Source organism: Nilaparvata lugens, chromosome 5 (assembly GCF_014356525.2).
Source record: "Nilaparvata lugens isolate BPH chromosome 5, ASM1435652v1, whole genome shotgun sequence".
NCBI lineage: Eukaryota > Metazoa > Arthropoda > Insecta > Hemiptera > Delphacidae > Nilaparvata > Nilaparvata lugens.
The window spans coordinates 47,909,561-47,927,547 of NC_052508.1; the positions used below are offsets into that span (position 1 = coordinate 47,909,561).

The 17,987-nt window shown below is 33.7% G+C and overlaps 1 protein-coding gene across 1 annotated transcript in view; it reads right to left on the reverse strand.

Annotated features, from left to right (window-relative positions):
• Positions 1–2,900: 2,900 nt before the first annotated feature.
• Positions 2,901–17,987, reverse strand: part of LOC111054775 (lipase member H) — an 80,592-nt gene continuing 65,505 nt past the window's right edge. Inside the window, exons 6-7 of the mRNA XM_039428484.1 lie at positions 8,857–9,088; positions 2,901–7,762 (exon numbers count right to left, since the gene is read on the reverse strand). Of these exons, the coding sequence (XP_039284418.1) occupies positions 7,423–7,762; positions 8,857–9,088 (572 nt within the window). The 3' untranslated portion in view covers positions 2,901–7,422. The remainder of the gene's footprint in view (positions 7,763–8,856; positions 9,089–17,987) is intronic.

A 17,987-nucleotide genomic window follows, 5' to 3' on the forward strand; every position in this document is an offset into this window, starting at 1 on the left:
TAATCTACTCTTAAAAGTTTCTTTCTCTCATATTCAACTGCAGCCCATTTTTCAAAATCCAAGAGTTTATTATATAGTTCCTCAATATCCTTTTTGAATTCATTGGCTATAACTTCACTTATAGTATTCATATTATTACCTTTTTGCAGCTCCACCTCCTGGTCCTGTTTTTGTTGTTGAAACGCCTCTCCTTCTTCTTTCTTCTCCTCTTCTTCGTATTCTGGAATCACTCCATATGGTGGTTTTTTGGTGATTGCATTTGTTGAAAAGACACCTCACTATAATGTTGATGGTACTACACTATATAGCTGATATTAAACTAACACTATTCTATTGACCTACTTTTCACTGTTATTGAAAGCTACTCTACTCACTAATTTAGATGTTTACTGTACGACTGCTCGACTACGACAATAAATGAAGCAACGGACTCCATCAAACATAAGAAAATTATTTTTTCTGATATACAGGGTATAGATAAACAAATGATAGAATCAGACAAAAAGAGAGGGATGGCTGATGAATTCAATAAATATTTTACTACAATTGGTACAGAGATTACAAATAGGAATCTGAATAACTTGAATCAAGATAAAAAGAGTATATTCACGAAATTGTAGCTCCTTCTTCTCATACCAGTATCAGAAGTGGGAGTAATTAGGACTGTTCTGAGTCTGAACTGTATATTTTATAAAAGAAAATGTTTTTTTGTTTTTTGTTAATTAGTACAAGACGAACCATTCCTCGGTGCAGGCCTAGCCTAATGAGGAGTGTACTTATTATTTTTGTTTATTTCAATAAAATTGTAAAATGAAGTGAAAAAAGAAGATATTTCGATTTTATTGAACCTCATGTGGAAAACACTTGTTCCAAACTAATAAGTTTATTATTTTTATTTTTAGAACACTATCCCGAATGGAATAAAAACAAATACAAATCAATTTAAAGTTGGAAATTATTTTATAGATGGTGGCTACTAATTTATTTCTAAGTTTTTTATGTTTTTCTCGTCATATTGTATAGATGACTTATCTACTGTACTTCTTTAATCTACGATTTGTATAGCAAAACAAGATTTATTTTAGTTCATAAGGAACTAGAGTAACCCGAATGAAGGCAATGGTCGGGTGGAGAGTCATGTCCGGTACGCGGCGGCGCGGCGCGGCACGTCTCCAGTGTGTTCTGTGCTTCAACTGACAAGGCGGCGCGGCGAGGAGTGGCGCGGCGCGGCGGGTCTTCAGAGTGCTATGAGCTTTTGTTGTCCTGAGTGGAAAAAACTCTACAGCTGCATCTAGTGCTCGGTCCACACTCTTACAAGGCTTCGTCAATTAACTGATTGAATTGAGAGTTTTGTGAGCCGATTTCGGAGAAGTAATTAGCAGCCGGTCAAGTGGGCTTTCAATATTCTGTTCGTTGTTCCCCTAAAAAAATCAATTCCACCCCTTGAGGTCTACGGGGCCCTCATACTGAAAAGTTGGCTCACTTTTCTCATCTGTGAAGTTGGAAAGTTGTTCGCTCCAACTTTTCTAGTAGCTGCTGTGTCTTGAATTTGATGGATGACGAAACTTTACTAGGTGAAATTAATTGCAAATCGATCTGCTTTCCCTATATTGAACAATGCGCTTTCTGTTTGCCAACCACAATGGAGTTCCAGACTAGTTTCCAGTACTTGAACTAGTTGCTAGTATGCACTATGTAGTAGTTATAGTTTTCAGTGCCGCAATTACTGTGTGATAAACTCGAGTTGAGTCCAAGTTTAAACTTGATTAAACTCACAAACAGGCGAGTAGTTTTATGAATCAGACTCGTAAAGCGTGCATTTCATGATATTGCAGCTAAACTACTTCATTTCATCTCAGTGTTATTTACAAACTCAAGCCTCTAACGTGCAAAGTTTGTTTACTTTTAATAGCATTAAATCGTGAATTCCTTCAAATTGTATACCTTATGAGTATTAAAAATGAGTTCTTAACAATTTCCATCGGTTGATGAAAAGTTGCTAGAGAATGTAGGTTATTTCAAAATTATTATTTGAAAGTTACTGGAGAAACTGAATTTTTTTGTACCGTTCAAATATTATCTCTTATGCTTTGTATTTGAATTAAATACTTGCTATATTATGTGATTTTCCAATTTACGATCACCATATAAGAGTTAGATTGTTCTGTTACTTCCATAAAATTCATCATACAACTGTTTCTCAATGTCAATAAGTTTCGACTGAAGAAGAATACTGTGGTTTTTTCAACAGTAATGCAGAATGACAAAATCCCTTATAGAGAATCCCAGAAAATCCCTCATATCTATATAATGGAATGTTGATAATTTTAATGGAATCCAACAATGAAATTTTAACTATTGCTCTTCTCATTCGAGGTAGAATACTTGCTTTGACATCAGCCGTATTTATGAACATTGTTTGAATACCACTACCACCTAGATGTGAATTAAGGTGGTAGTGACTTGACTGAAAATAATTTGGTTGCTGAACAACCTCATACGAGAATATTTCTGGTTGCTGCTTGATATTAGTTGCTATAGATCCATTTGCTCTTCTCTATGTAAAAACGATTCAAGAAACGTTTGAAATAAGTTCGGTAAGTATGGTTCGTGAAAATCGTTCTCAAATTTTCATCATTATCACCTCCATCAATTCTGCATAGTTTGAACTCCAATTATTCTATTCTATCAGAATGGAATTCCTATTAATGACGTAATACCTGAATCTAATCCTGATCTATTGGGAAAAAACTCTTCAACAAGAGCTAAGTACAATATCTATCAGAACTGTCACGTGGACCAATTTACTCCTTATCATCATATTATTGATAATCTACATCGTTAAGAAAGAAGAGGTTTATGATAAAACAATTATATGGTTCAAAAATGAAAAAGTCATCTTCCAATCTGAAAAGTTTAATATACACAGTTTCATGATATTACACAGTAAGCTAAGAATTTACTTAATTGATAATCATGAATCTCTTAGCAAATTGTGATACATCTTCATTTCAAAGCACATAATTTCCGAAATATTTGTAACATTCATTCTAATTGATCATGAGCTGAATCAGTGTCAAAGTTGATAAAAATCATTTTGGAATTTCCCTGATTTCACCAGAATAGCAAGATCTTAGAAATTAATTAATTTCGGTCTAATATTCTAAATATAGGATAATGCTCAATATTGATAGCAGTCCACTCATAGTTGCAGGTTATTCATCCAATTTTATTTAATATAATTTCATTCCAGAGCCAGTCTCATTTTCAGTTTGAATATCTTATAATGTACGAACTTTCAAGGCTTGTTTCAAACAGACTCAGAGAGACATGAGTAGGACACCTCTTAAACGTTACTGTGACAGTTATAAGTAAGCTAATATATGAGCCATTTCACATCACAGTGGCACTCCTCATGTGCATCAGTTAATCTTCTCGGCTTTTCATGTCCACATTTAACCCATATGGTTCAACGTTTTAATGCCACAGCATTACTCATTTCTCTGCACCAGTTTAAAACTAGCCTTGAAATGACTCCAGATCTAATATTTAAATGATCTAAAAACTATCCTAATTAGTCTACCTAATTTTATTTACAAAAATCACACGTCATCATCACAAAAGTCAAACAATAAGATCAATATAATGTACATGATCGATTCCCAGTTTACCCTGCTTAGCCTTTCATAGAATGTAAAGTAACCAGATGAGAGTTTTCTCAGTCTTTAGAAAAAGTGACAATCAGAATAAAATTATTTATCGATGATTTATGTCCAGAGAAAATGTATTGTGATAATTCACTGTTTTTTTGTAATTATTATTCTATTCAAGCTGTCTGCAATAACTAAAGAGGCGAACAGGTTACAAAAGGATTGTGACATAAGAGAATTAGGTAACATGTATGTTTTGGTGATACGGTACTGTAAGTGGATCATCTTGACACGACGAATCTTGCTGCTAGATTTGAGAAAGTCCTATTTGCAATTTACAATTTTTTTCATGATAAAATTGAAACACTGGTCTTGTGAATTTAAAATATAATTATTAAGAATTTGAAACTTTATTTTTTGCAACGTTTTGTTTCATCGAGAACTTCTAAGATCTTAATTTTCCACGACTGTAAAACTACATTTTGTATTGATTTAATATGTAATAAAGATTCAACGTTTTTGAACATCATAACCGAACCAATCTGAAAACGATATTATATTATTTATTTTTTTTTATGTTACAGAGTGCTGTAAATGTAGTGCTTAATAGTGATACATATCATACCTGACTCATCGTATCCAGTTCGAGCTTCCAACCTCAACTCAACCAGGTACTAGAACTTTACAAATTTTCAAGATGGAATATATTCCTCTTTATATACTGTGTATTTCTCCACAGCTTCCCAACTATAAGGTATAGCTTACAACACTAAGCTATTCAACTATGCATCAAGCTATTCACAGTTAACATATCTAAAGTGAAGCGTAATCCACTTCAATGCTGTGGTTTGAAGTGAATTTCACTATAGTATTTCTATGCTATTCATCTCAGTAACGTACAGCCAAAGAGAATTCCAGTATGAAACTGGATCCTGTTTAGTGTGTACACAGTACACATGAAGCACGATTCAGTATGACTTTCTTTTGAACTGCTCAGTATTTTTCCTGGTTGGAAAATCTTTTTAGTTCGTTTCAAAGGTGAGTTTTCAAAAAGGTCCGCTGCAAGCCAAGTAGTCAGCTTTTCCTGGATCCATCGACATTCTCAATCGCTTTCAACCAAGGCTGAACGTGTCCGAGGTTCGAATTAGTTTCACCGCAGCTCGGGATGTATGTGTGTGTAGTCGATTCGTCTGCTTTGAGCAATTGAATCTTTCACTCTTTCTCAAATCTTTTTCTAGTTGATGGATTCCATCGCTTTAAGGTGATCAGCCAGAGTAACTGGTAATGTATCAGAAAGTATTTGTTTTTGATATTCGACAAAGAGAGAAAACGACAAGAGTGAGTTAATTGAAATCTATGAGATATTTGTGAATTCACTATTTTTGCAAGAATTTGAGCTTATTCTCCAAACACTACTTCTCCACCATTAAATTTTCCATATACCATGGTTATATTGAAGGTATATCAATATACCAGGTTCTATATACTAGGATTTGGGAATTTACCAATATATTTTCTCTGCTTGCCAAATGGAAAAATTGATAAGGATAATTTTCCTAGTTCCAGGATTTTTCGTTCCAAAATGCGGTCTATCATTTTGCTTCAAATAATAAGATACTCTCTAGTAGAAACTTGTTGGCAGAGAATTTCGGAATTGTTGAAAAGGTTTGATCATAATTGAAAATTCCACTCTAAAAAATTCAGGAAACGTACAAATTTTCTCTTTCATTGCAATTGAATAAATTATCAATCAACTATAATTAAAAACGACTGTATCGTAATTCAAATTCTATAATTATGCTTGGCTTATGTTATGTATTGGAACTTGGAAATTGAATTGAGCTGAAGTAGTTTCTCTACTAGTTTCTAATGAGTTTTGATGAACAATTCCAATTACGGTTGCAAAATGATTAGGAAAGTTTTCAACATTGTTAGAGTGACCGAGCATTTGTCTCGTGCTCTTGACAGGCTATTTGTAGCCTTAACAGTAGAAAATTTATATAGTTTTCGTTAATAGAAACAACTTAATAGACAGTATATTGAGGAATATGTTACTATAATAGGAATTCATAATATATTTTATGTTAGCTTCACTAACTTGTTTCAAATTGTTTATTCTATGAGATAGACTACCTGCTCTTAATTCATATTTTTAATTTTCAACTTGATAATATGAATTGTAAATTTATTCCTATATTTTAACTCATCAACCCATAGGTTGATCAAAGTTCATTCCTTGCAAATCAACTTCATCATATTTTTCTCTCCAGTATAGTCTACATTTATTTTATTTCTGGCTGTAGTCCAGCAAATATTTCTCTAATTCAATTGAACAAACCTCTTCTCTGTTGATCAACAATAAAATTCAATCATCATCCTATTTGTTCAATTTTATTGTATTATCATTCAAATTTTTCTGCATCGAATTATATTTCGTGATAAGATGTTTATTATGGTGAGAATGCTCGATGCTCATCCATTTATAATTACCAAATTTCAATTTTCCGAACGATCAATCCCATTCAGTTTGAATCATTGATCACAGAAGTAGTAGATCGTTTACGCTGCAACTTCTCCCTATGAACTAATTGATCCAGCTCTGGGAATTTCCCCATTCATTCAGCAGATGTGTGAACAGATTGGATGTCTGAGATGAGGATTATCATCTCAACTGATGATGTATTGGGTAACTCTTCAGTTATAGATCAAGTCAAGCTTTGAAATCATTATTTCGAGATGTATTGTGATACTAGCGCTCTAAAATACGACATTTTTCCAAGTTCCAATACAATATCTCCCTTGATTGATACGTGTTAGAAAGTACAGAGAAAGCATGACAACAAGTAATAATTATTGAACAAGTGCGTAATTGAAACATTTGCAGCATCACTTAAACGTTTTTCATTCTAAAATTCGGTACTTTAATATCACACATAACTTATCTTTTGAATCTGCACTCTAAAATTAATATTCTTTTGTGGATTGATTCCCCGATTTTTATTACCGGAAACCACCTCTACTCATTAACATTTAAATGTAAGTCTCCTCTATCAATCCAATTTTCTGTTTTCATTGACTGTTTGACCCTGAATTCAAATTGAAGAGAATTCTTTGAGCTGGTTTAAAATATTTTACACAAATAATCTCTTTATTGCACTGCTTGATTCTTCTCTATTTGAATATGCATTTGTAGTTGCCTTTATAACTGTCATAGGGACAAATAATTATGCAAAAGAATCCTCCCATTATAATTTTTTCTGATTTCAATGTTTAGTTGAAGCTATGTACCTAAAATGCATATTGCTTGTCTTGTAAGTACATTGGTTGCACCCGATTATTACTTGAAAACACTGATTATACCAGAATTGATTATTACTCTACTCAACACTTCATGTTTATCACTCTCACTCGAAAAATGTCTCATTCCTCCCTTTCTTTATCTAATATCCTGTTGATGCTCAACCGACATAATGTAATACTGTGAATACCGTTTTTTTTACAAAAAATAGCAAAATCGGTGAATTGTCATTATTTATAAATTAGCATAGAGAGCAATGACGCTTCAAGAATTCTCTTCACTATCAAATTCACTGTTTTGAATTGATGGTTGACTTTGAATTCAAACACTTACCCAAAGAGTCTCTCTATTCAAATGGAGTCTTTTGTTTTGGATGTACAGTTGGAGCTAACTTAAAACTAACACAAACACAGATGAAGCTTAGCAGGATATTGAAAACGTTCAATCGATGAGATCAAATGGTATCTACTGGAATCAGCTCGTTAGGAACCTACACACTAGTGAAAGAACTGTGGCAAATGAGACGGATTTGAGGAGCGAGGTAGACAGTGTTCCCGCCGCGCTGTATGTGATGCCGTTTGATACATCGTTGTCGACGCTTGATACTTTGGTGTCGAGAGGGTCTTTGGGTGTTGTTGAGGTGGGCTTCACCTCCTCAATCTCGGCCTTGCCCTTGTCCTGGTCGAGTGGGTCGCCTCCGGAGAATAGCTTGGAGTACTCCTGCAGACCCTCGGCAATCAGCGTGCTGATTTGTGGCGCGAACATCGCTCGATAGTCGCTGTGCTCTGTGCTCATGTAGTATGTGCCTCTTGCGCTGAAACAATATTCGTTACATCCATCAAAATAAGTTCAAATTAGGTTCAAAATAAGTTCTCTATTCCAATTTTGCTACTCTCTATAATTATTGCGTTTATTTGAGTGTTTGTAACAGGAATTGCGTTCACCCTCCTCACTTGCTCAAGTCCGGACTAACTGAATAGCAGGATTGAGATTATTGATATGGTGTCGATTTTGATTTGAGTAATCTACCATCTACGTTCAATGCTAATCTAATAAAGAATGATCAAATTCATTGACCAAGCGAAGTGAGGTCTAAGATTCAAGTCAACGGTTTTGAATTTCTCTTTATGTTTATATGTATGCTTATGTGTTCCGCATTTACGGCGACACGCGGCAATGGATTTTCATAAAATTTAACTGGTATGCTCCTTTCTGAGTTCAGCATTAACGTATGAATGAGCTTTTTTGAAACTTTGCATTTTGATATTTAAAAGGAAAAGGCATTTCCTCCATAGTCCATATTACTGTAAAAATCTGACTATGAAATTTCAGACTATAGTATTTACACTCTATCATTCTCTGATTTCAACTTGGGCTGACTAGTTAACAGTATATCTTGTAGGAAATTAGCTTTAGGTTAACAATCATGATACTTGTTCACAACAGATGATTCGTCGATACATCAATCCAGTCAGCCAGTTAGCTGTTTTCATAACGTTAACTCGCCGACACGACATGACAGGACAGACCAATGTACCTAGGTACCTTGGGACAGACTGAATTTACTCTCTTGAACAGTTTTAGAGGAGGCTGTGGTTCATAACTGCGCGTGGTCTACTGTTCACAGAACTACTAGTTACAATGTGTTTTATTTCTGGTTTAAACTAACAGCTTATTTATCTCCGTTCAAACCAAGATGGTTCACACGGGCCGTGATAAAGATTTCGATAGTGTACTGCTTCTGCGCCTGCTTTTTACACTAAGCATCAATTTTGAGAAAAATAGTTTTTTTATTGGAATATTATATTTCCTGCCAAATTGGAAATTTGAGATTTCCCCTGTATTTTCTCCTTTCCATAGTTTTTATAGTAGGGTTACATCCACCTGTAAAACGAAATAGGTACAGACCTGGTGGGCGTCTCTTCTCCCATGACAATGGTATCATGGCCGGTGTGACTGGCGTTGCACTTGTTGTCGACGTAGGCCGGCCACGAGGAGCAGTGGGTGAACGTGACCTGTACACTCGGGTCGAGTGAGATCACCCACATGGACAGGGCCACGTAGTGACTGCACACCAGGCTCGAGAACGCCTTCGCTGCCGCTGGGTTGCCCGCTACTTTCAAGTTGTTTGTTCCCTCGTCTGCAATAAGAGACGAATTTTATCAAATTTATAGTCATTGCTACCCAAAAAATAATATGTATCCAATAACAAATTGTTACAGACAGACAGAAAGGTATTTATTTCCAAAAAAAACTACTCGAACGAATCATTTCGTTACCAAAAATAAATCGGCTCGATTGAATCATCTCGCTACCAGAAATAAATCATTTTCTTAATCATTTCATGAATAAACCATTTTCAAATGATCAACTCATCTCGCTACCAGATATAAACCATTTTTTTTCAGTGGAACAATTATTTTTGGTGGTTGAATTATTTGAAGAACATCATTAGTCACCTCGTTTCATTCATTTCACGTTCAATTCTCTAGCAAAATACAATTCAATCACCAGCAGAAGAATAATTCAAACTTTGTTACAATGTGACAAATATTGTTGGATGAACTTTTTAGGTGATTGAGTATTGAGTTACAAATCGTTAGTCATCTGAGTGCCAAAAATTTGTTTGTATATCGTTTTGTTCCAGTCAGACAATAATTTATTATCAATGGTAGAATTAACTTATTTTTGGATGCAGTTCCAAATCATTAGTCAGCAGAAGAATGATTGGAACTTGGTTACACTGAGGAAATGATTGTTATTCAAATTTCTAGTTTGAGCATTCAAATTCTAGTTATACAAAATAAGCTCTTCCAAAGCTGATGAGAAATGCATCGATGACTCAACTATCAAACTATCAGCTATTTATTTCAAAAAATGGTAGAAGGTTATAGGTTTCGATTACTCAAGTACAAATAATTCCAGGATCCTAAAGTTTATTGAAAAGTTATTAACCTGGATACTATTCAATCTTGTAGTATTATGATCATACTATCTCGAGTATTGCCCGCATGTTGAATTCCCACGACGGTTGACAAATAATAGCAAATAGCATGAACTGGTGGGAAGGATAACAGGGTGCTCAATTACGATCCAGGTGCAATTATGTCACAACAGTCAATAATGATCGATGGCACCCATCACAGTTTGGTCAATCAATCAGTGGTGCATCGGGCTCCGTCTCTTGTTGTAACACTCTGTTAACAAAGCGAGCATGATTGATGTGAATCATCTCGTCATCAAGGACGTCGTGCAACAAATGTATCAATTTATTCTCAATTTTTGCAATTGAACCAATTGTAGTCTTTCAATTGATAAGATGTGATTTGTTTTGGCGGGTAGTCGGACAACAATTACACAGAACCAATATTTGAAGATGGTTATTGTACTGAGTTGAGTCTGATTGGTAATGTGAAGTATTGAAAAAAGTGGAATGACAACCGTCACATTCAAATGGAATCGAGCGTTGACAATTAAGGTATTTCCCATCAAATATTCAGTCTGGTTTTAGATGCCGATGCGAAAGGTTGTGATTATCAGTACGCTCTGATAGTGAACGGTGGGCCCGCTCGGCTGCCTGTTATATTCTGTTTCTCGTAGTACAAGTTGACTTGAACTGTTTATTGAATTTGCTATTTTACGGAATTATATTCAAAGTTATAATATAATGTCGTGCCTCAAATGTAACTCGGCTGCCACTCCTAACGCTGCTGATGTCATCAAGTGTACCAAGTGTGATAGCATTTTTCATGTTGAATGTACGCGTATCCGAACAAAAGGAAAGTTAGCAGGACTTGGCGCAAAAAAAGATACGTGGCATTGTGACGATTGCAATAATACAACTGTGACTGTATCTTCCGCTGACCAGGATTCAGTTCTCCAGGCCATTAACTCGCTTTCTACTCAAATGAACTCTAAACTCGACGCTAATTTCAATAAGATAACAAGCCTGGAAAGTGCCGTCATTAAGAACACTACTATTTTAAACGAATTGCAGAGTTCAGTGAATCTAGTCAAATTGGAAACTGAGAATCTAAGGGGCGAGTGCGAGGGTTTGAAGCAGTTGAATGATAAGCTTTCAAGAGAACTATACTATACAAAACAAGACCTCAGAGACTTACAACAATACTCCCGGATTAACAACATTGAAGTTGCTGGCATCCCCGTAACAAACAACGAAGATGTATACAGGATTATGGAGTGTGTTGCTAAAGCATTACAAGTGACATACTCCGGGACAGATATATCTATAGCACATCGAATTCCTGTGACAAAGAACGCTAAACACCCCTCCATAATAGCTTGTTTCTTATCGAGATCTACACGGGATTCGTGGTTGTCTGCTGGAAGAAAGCACCGATTAACGGCGAAGAAGGTGGACGCTGCCCTACCGGATGGAAATGTTTTCATCAACGAACACTTAACACCTCAGAACAAGTACATTCTATCGTACGGAAAAAGATTGGTGAAAGATAAAAAAATCGATAGTGCGTGGCTAAGGAACGGAAGAGTGTGGGTGAAGGTGCATACCAACGACAGTCCTATCAGAGTATGGGTTCCAGATGACATTCATGAGGCAGTAGCTAACAGTTCACGTGAAAACTGTTGAAAAAGTGGCCGGTAATGTGGAAAAAATTTTTGTAAAATAAGTCATGGATAAGCCAGGTAAAATTTTTCTAATTCATTTCCTTGGGTCATTTAGATGGTTTTAATTTCTGTTGATTATTTTTTTGCGGTATTTATTGAATGAATTCAATATTAATTCTATACATTTTATAGGATTATCGTTAGAGTAATAATTAATCAATCTATTTGCTTGTTTTATTTCCATTATTCCAGCATAAAAAACAAAAATATAATTATCAGATTACTCAACATTCTTAACCAGTCATTACTTTAATTTAATTTATCTGCGTTATCCGCGTTGAAAACAATGGTTAGGTAGGTTCAATTTTAATTTTTTCATTATTATTTTTTATCTTGCTTTGAGTGAGGAGTAGGATAATATAGTGTGTCTTTTTTGGAGTGAATTATGTATTATTCTCTAAATTATTTGAAAAATAATCTGGAAATATTTGAAAAATAATCTGGAAATATTTGAATTTAGTATAGGCCTTTTGGATCACAAAGTGATTTCATTAGAATTTAATTTACTGTAGAATCTTATTAGTATATTTACTGTAATTGTTACATGTAGCTCCGGGCTTGATTAGCTGACTTGATTTAAATATTTATTTTACTTCAACTGGTATCTTCTCTGTATAGTGATAACAGTCGAGTCTACTTTCTTTTCTAGCATTGTGCTGTTTTGTTAATTTATCTTGTTTTTGTTTTAGTTTTTATCTTGTTTTATTTCTACGCAGCTAAAAAAGAAAAACTTAACTAATTTCCTGTAACTTGGGTAGTTATAGTGAGGTTAAATATTTGTTTCGAATAATTGCATTATTAAAAAGTAATAGGATTCAATTCGATTAATTTTGTTATCAGAAAGTAATGTATTCAATTCGAATTAATAATTAAATTGAATAATTACATTGTTGGAAAATAATGATGCGATATTCAATTCGAATGATTGGCTAAAGTATTATGATTATTTGTAGTACGGTACCCTTTACAATTAATATTGATTGATGTCAATTAATATTGATATTAACGGATGTTGATTTAATCCTTATAATGCTGCTTGTAATTGCTAATAATATTGAATTATTCGAATAATTTTTCGAGAATTATCAAAAGTAATATGATATTCAAATAGTCTACTTTGAAATATTAACTATGGTAACATAATTAGACTATATTGCTTTATTATCAGTTATGATACACCCTAGTGTTGGTCTAATAATTTATGGTTCTTATTTACACAAATACCAAAAAAAAACCATCTATTCTGCCTCCAATGTATATTATCATGTTCAAATTTTTTCCGTACATTATGTTACATGAAATTTGTATTTTTTGTGGCGGTTGAGCGGGCGGATGGTCCCGGAGATTTTTTATTATTTTTTGTTTTAGAATTTTTTTTACTGTCTATGGACAGACATGAAATAGAATTAGACAATTATAATACAATATTTTGTAGAGAGTATGATACATTTAATTCATTCAATTTATTTTTTAATAAAGAGAGAAGCTTGAAAATAATTCATTTAAATATAAGAAGCTACAATGAAAACATTGACAATTTATTGGTGGGACTCAACTCATTAGATTTTGAAATAGACATTATTGTGTTGACTGAGACTTGGCTCAATATAGATGATATCAAGCAACTTGACGGTTATGAAACTTATCAGACAGCAGATAAGCGTAACAGAAACGACGGAGTGCTTGTTTTTATCAAGAAATCGTTATCGTCAGTTGGGAGAAGTTTGAATATCGGTGGGGTCAATGCTGTAGAAATTGACTTTCACTATGATAAAAAGAAATACTGTTTATTAGCAATTTATCGAACCCATGATTCTAATGTACAGGAATTCACTGATCATCTTAGAAATTATTGTATTGAAACCAATAAGGGCAAAACCAATATAATCGCAGGAGACATTAATATTAATATATTAAATAACGACTTACAAACAGACAGTTATTTAGATGCTTTGTACGAAAATGGGTTTATCAATTGTATTGATAAACCAACAAGAGAACAGAATAATAGCAGTACACTGATTGATCATGTATTTATAAAAAATATTGATGTGTCTTCAGTTCAGTCAGCAATTGCAAAAGTTTCTATAACAGACCATTACATAGTAGCCTTGCAAATAAATTCAAATTCTATGGATACAACCACAACTGAATCACCTAAATTTTACATTCATAGCGAAACTTTAGAATCTTTTCTCAGAGAGGAAACATGGGACTCTGTGATTGCCGAGCAAGATGTTAATACTTCAGCAGATAATTTTTTTTCTATTATAAAATTTAACATTGAAAGGTCAAAAAAGCCGGTCACACAAGTGAACTCACGTTTTAGAAAAATAAAGCCCTGGATAACGGATGGATTAGTTAGGTCAATTAGAGAGAGAGATAATTTACATAGGCTTACTAAGAGACAACCCTTTAATTTAGAATTAATTAATTACTTTAAAAACTATAGAAATAGATTAAATGACTTACTTAAAAAAACCAAAGCCCAGTATTATAGAGATCAAGTAAACGATAGTGGTAATGACCCAAAAAAGTTCTGGCGCGTAATAAATGAAATTTCAGGAAGAAATAATAAAAAAGAAGGATTTCCATTAGATCATTTCAAAAAAAATTATATTTTTGATTCTCCACTTCATAAAGCGAGAGTAGTTGCAGATGGATTCAATGACTATTTTTCGCACGTAGGGGAGAATCTGGCAAAGGCCGTTCATTCCAATAGTGTTCCAGCTATTGATGATGATCTCTATAGACTCGACACGAACTTCATCTTGCATCCGGTAAATGATGATGATATTTGTAGATTTGCTTCCGAAATAAGAGGCATGTCTGCTCCCGGCTTCGACAATATATCTGCTCAATTTTTCAAACAACATATTAAAATCTTTATTGAACCCCTTAAACACATTTATAATTTGAGCATTACTCAGGGTATTTATCCAGATAGTTTTTAAAAAGCCAGAGTTTTTCCACTTTTTAAAAATGGTGATAGATCCCATGAAAGTAACTACAGACCTATTTCTATTTTAAGCATTTTCTCTAAAGTTTTAGAAAGAATTATAAAATTTCAGTTGAGTAATTACATTGAGGCTAACAACATTCTTGCAGATGGACAATTTGGATTCAGGAAGGACAAAAACATATCTGATGCACTGTATAAATTAACTCAAGAAGTAGACCAATCAATAAATAAAAACCTTAATAATTTAATAATATTTCTGGACCTGGCCAAAGCCTTCGATACAGTCGATAGATCGAAGCTATTAAAAAAACTTGAAATGTTAGGTATTCGTCACAACTCTTACAATTGGTTCAGGAGTTATCTATCGGATAGAAAACAGGTCGTCCAACTGTTGGGTGTTGAGAGTAAAATTAACAACATTGAATACGGTGTGGTTCAGGGCAGCACCTTGGGGCCTCTCTTATTCCTGATTTATATAAACAACTTAGCTAAACTGCCACTTGACGGTAACCTGTTCCTATTTGCTGATGATACAGCTCTGCATGTAACCGGGGTGAATAAGGAAGAAATGTATCAAAAGGCTTCTCGTGATCTCCACCTTTTGAAGGCGTGGTTTGATGATAATATTTTGACGCTTAATATAAAAAAATCAAAATTCATGGAAATTTCTTTACGGAAAAATCATGAGCCTTCTGTTGACACGTTAATGTTACATTCTTGTGGGAATCCAGATAACAATCAGTGTCAGTGCGATTGTATTGAGAGAGTGAGTTCTTACAAGTATTTGGGAATTATGATTGATGAAAAACTTAACTGGTCAGTTCACATTGCCTATCTGAAAAATAAAATACGTAAATCCATTTACATTTTTCTCAACTTACGTCAGTTTTTATCTAAAGATGAACTTAGGAATGTATACTTTGCATATGTCCAATCGTTAATAGTTGCTGGGATTTTAGCTTATGGGGGTGCTTATAAAACAATTCTATCTCCGTTATTGATAACTCAAAAACTAATTATAAAAATTGCTTTAAAAAAACCCGTCCGTACCCCAACTGCACTCATATATGACGAGTTCAACGTTCTCGATATTCGCCAGTTGTATGTCAAGAGCCTACTGTTGTATATTCATAAATATAGAGCAGATATGTTCACGAGAGTTGCTCACAACTATAGTACTCGGTCGGCGGAGTCTTTGGGCATAGAAGTACCTAGACTTGTGGGGGCTCACTCCACTACAAACACTCATTACATTTCGCACATCATTTTCCGAAACATTCCGGCTTTCTTAACAAGGGTAGAGGATTATTCCCTTTTTATTTATAAAAAACTTATTACTGGTTGGTTGAAGGAGATTGGCAGGGATGGTATTGAAGAACTAATTCATTCTATTTATCAATAACTAATTAACTGATGCCCCACAGCTCCGTTTCATAAAAAAGAAAAATTTCTCATATAGTAATGATAATAATATAAATAATAATAATAAAAAATAAAACAAAATATTAAATTTGTTAATAACAATGAAAAATAAATAAAAATGAATAGCGAGCATCTGCGATCTGTAAGGAAGCTGTATTGCAAACGATGTTTATAGTAATACAGTATTACGGTAATTTTATGGTTTTTGCTGATGAATGCGAGAGTCAATCAGTCAGTCGTGATCAGTTTTTATAATTATATAAATAGATTTTACGCTTACCCTAGTATATGCTGTGTTGTTTATTGTAGTGCAACAATATATGGTTTCTTTGTTCCACTGATATGTGTTGTACTGTAGTTTTATATTGTTCTAGTTTCTAATACTTTTGTAATATTCTTCTCTCTTAAAGTATAGTATTCTCTCTTATAGTATATTCTCTCTTAAAGTATATTCTCTAGTATATTCTCTAGTATAAAGTATATTCTCTCTATAAGTATAAAATGCTTATTTTAAGTAACAATATAGGCTATTAGGCCTATATTTAAATAGTATTGGCTATTTTAACAGACTCCATGTACCACACACAGGCTCTGGCCTAAGTGGTTGTGATGCATAATATTTTTAGAATTTGTTCTGCCTAAAGTATACACTGTTTGTAAAATTATGTTATGTTATTGAGTTATAAGTTTTTTCTTGTATTTTGTTATATGCAAAATAAAAGCCAATTTGATTTGATTTTGATTTGATATTAGAAAGGAATATCATTACATTCACGAGAGACTAGACAGAGAGATGAAACATTTGGTTTAACAGTGGATAATAATTTTACTATTTTGCTTATTGAAGGAGGATTGCAGATTAACGATAAAATAAACAGTGATGCTATTGTCCTCTTAACCAGTGGGTACCGTTTATGTAATATAACTATATTCGTATTTCAATCTTAATTAATAAGCAAAGTTGAAAATTCACACTTATTCTTTACTAGCAGGTAACCCGTGCTCCGCAAGGGTCTAATTAGAAACTTGACGATTTGAAAATTTGACCCTCTGAAATCTTGGATAATTTGAAATAGGCCTATAACCATCCTCGCGGTAGATCGAGAATCTATATGCAAAATTTCAAATTTATCAGTTCAGCAGTTCATATTTGATGTACGTCATTTGTGTATTTCCTATTCTGTACGTGTATAAGCAATTTTTTTCCTTTATTGTATTGACCGATTAATATTTATTAAGTATGCTAGTACTGACGAAGATGGCTACAGGCACTCTTCAATATTATCATCATTTTATAATATTATTGAATCATGATTTTCAAGAACCGGAATTATTATATTCTTATCATAGCCTGATATTCGTTCTCCAAATATGAAATTAATTAATGCGTCTTTCAAGTTCTATTGAAATGCCTTATATAATTCACATTTCTCATAACTGTAATCGACCTTTATAAAATCGAGATCCAATATATTTTATTTTTACCAAATGCATTGAGTATTGCATTGATATTCAATAGAAGTCCAGCATCAGATGAAGCTGTCTGATTGGGTGGATTATGGCATACAGAAAAGATAACATACGAAGATATTCCATGATATAGGTAGGTTGTTTATGTTTGAAACTTCGATCCGATTTTTTCAACTAAAGCGGATTACTTTCGACTACTGTCCATTATTACTGTTGTGGTCGGGTGAGAGTGTCACTTAGCTTCACAAAAAGGTACTACCATAGAGAAACAATAGCGTAAGTAGATATCTCATGGTATACGGAATTTATGTCGCGATTACTGTCGATTATTGTCAATTTTTACTGTTTTGTTGGGGTGATAGTGTACGAATAGCACAATTTGAAAGACTACCAGCGTCACACAGCTGCATAGGAAAGAACTGCGGCCCAACAGTAAAAGTTGCGACATAAACGCCCTATAACATGGGATATCTACTTATGCTATCGTTTTTCTATGGTACTACTAGGACTATCGGCTTGAGATAACATTGAAAATTGA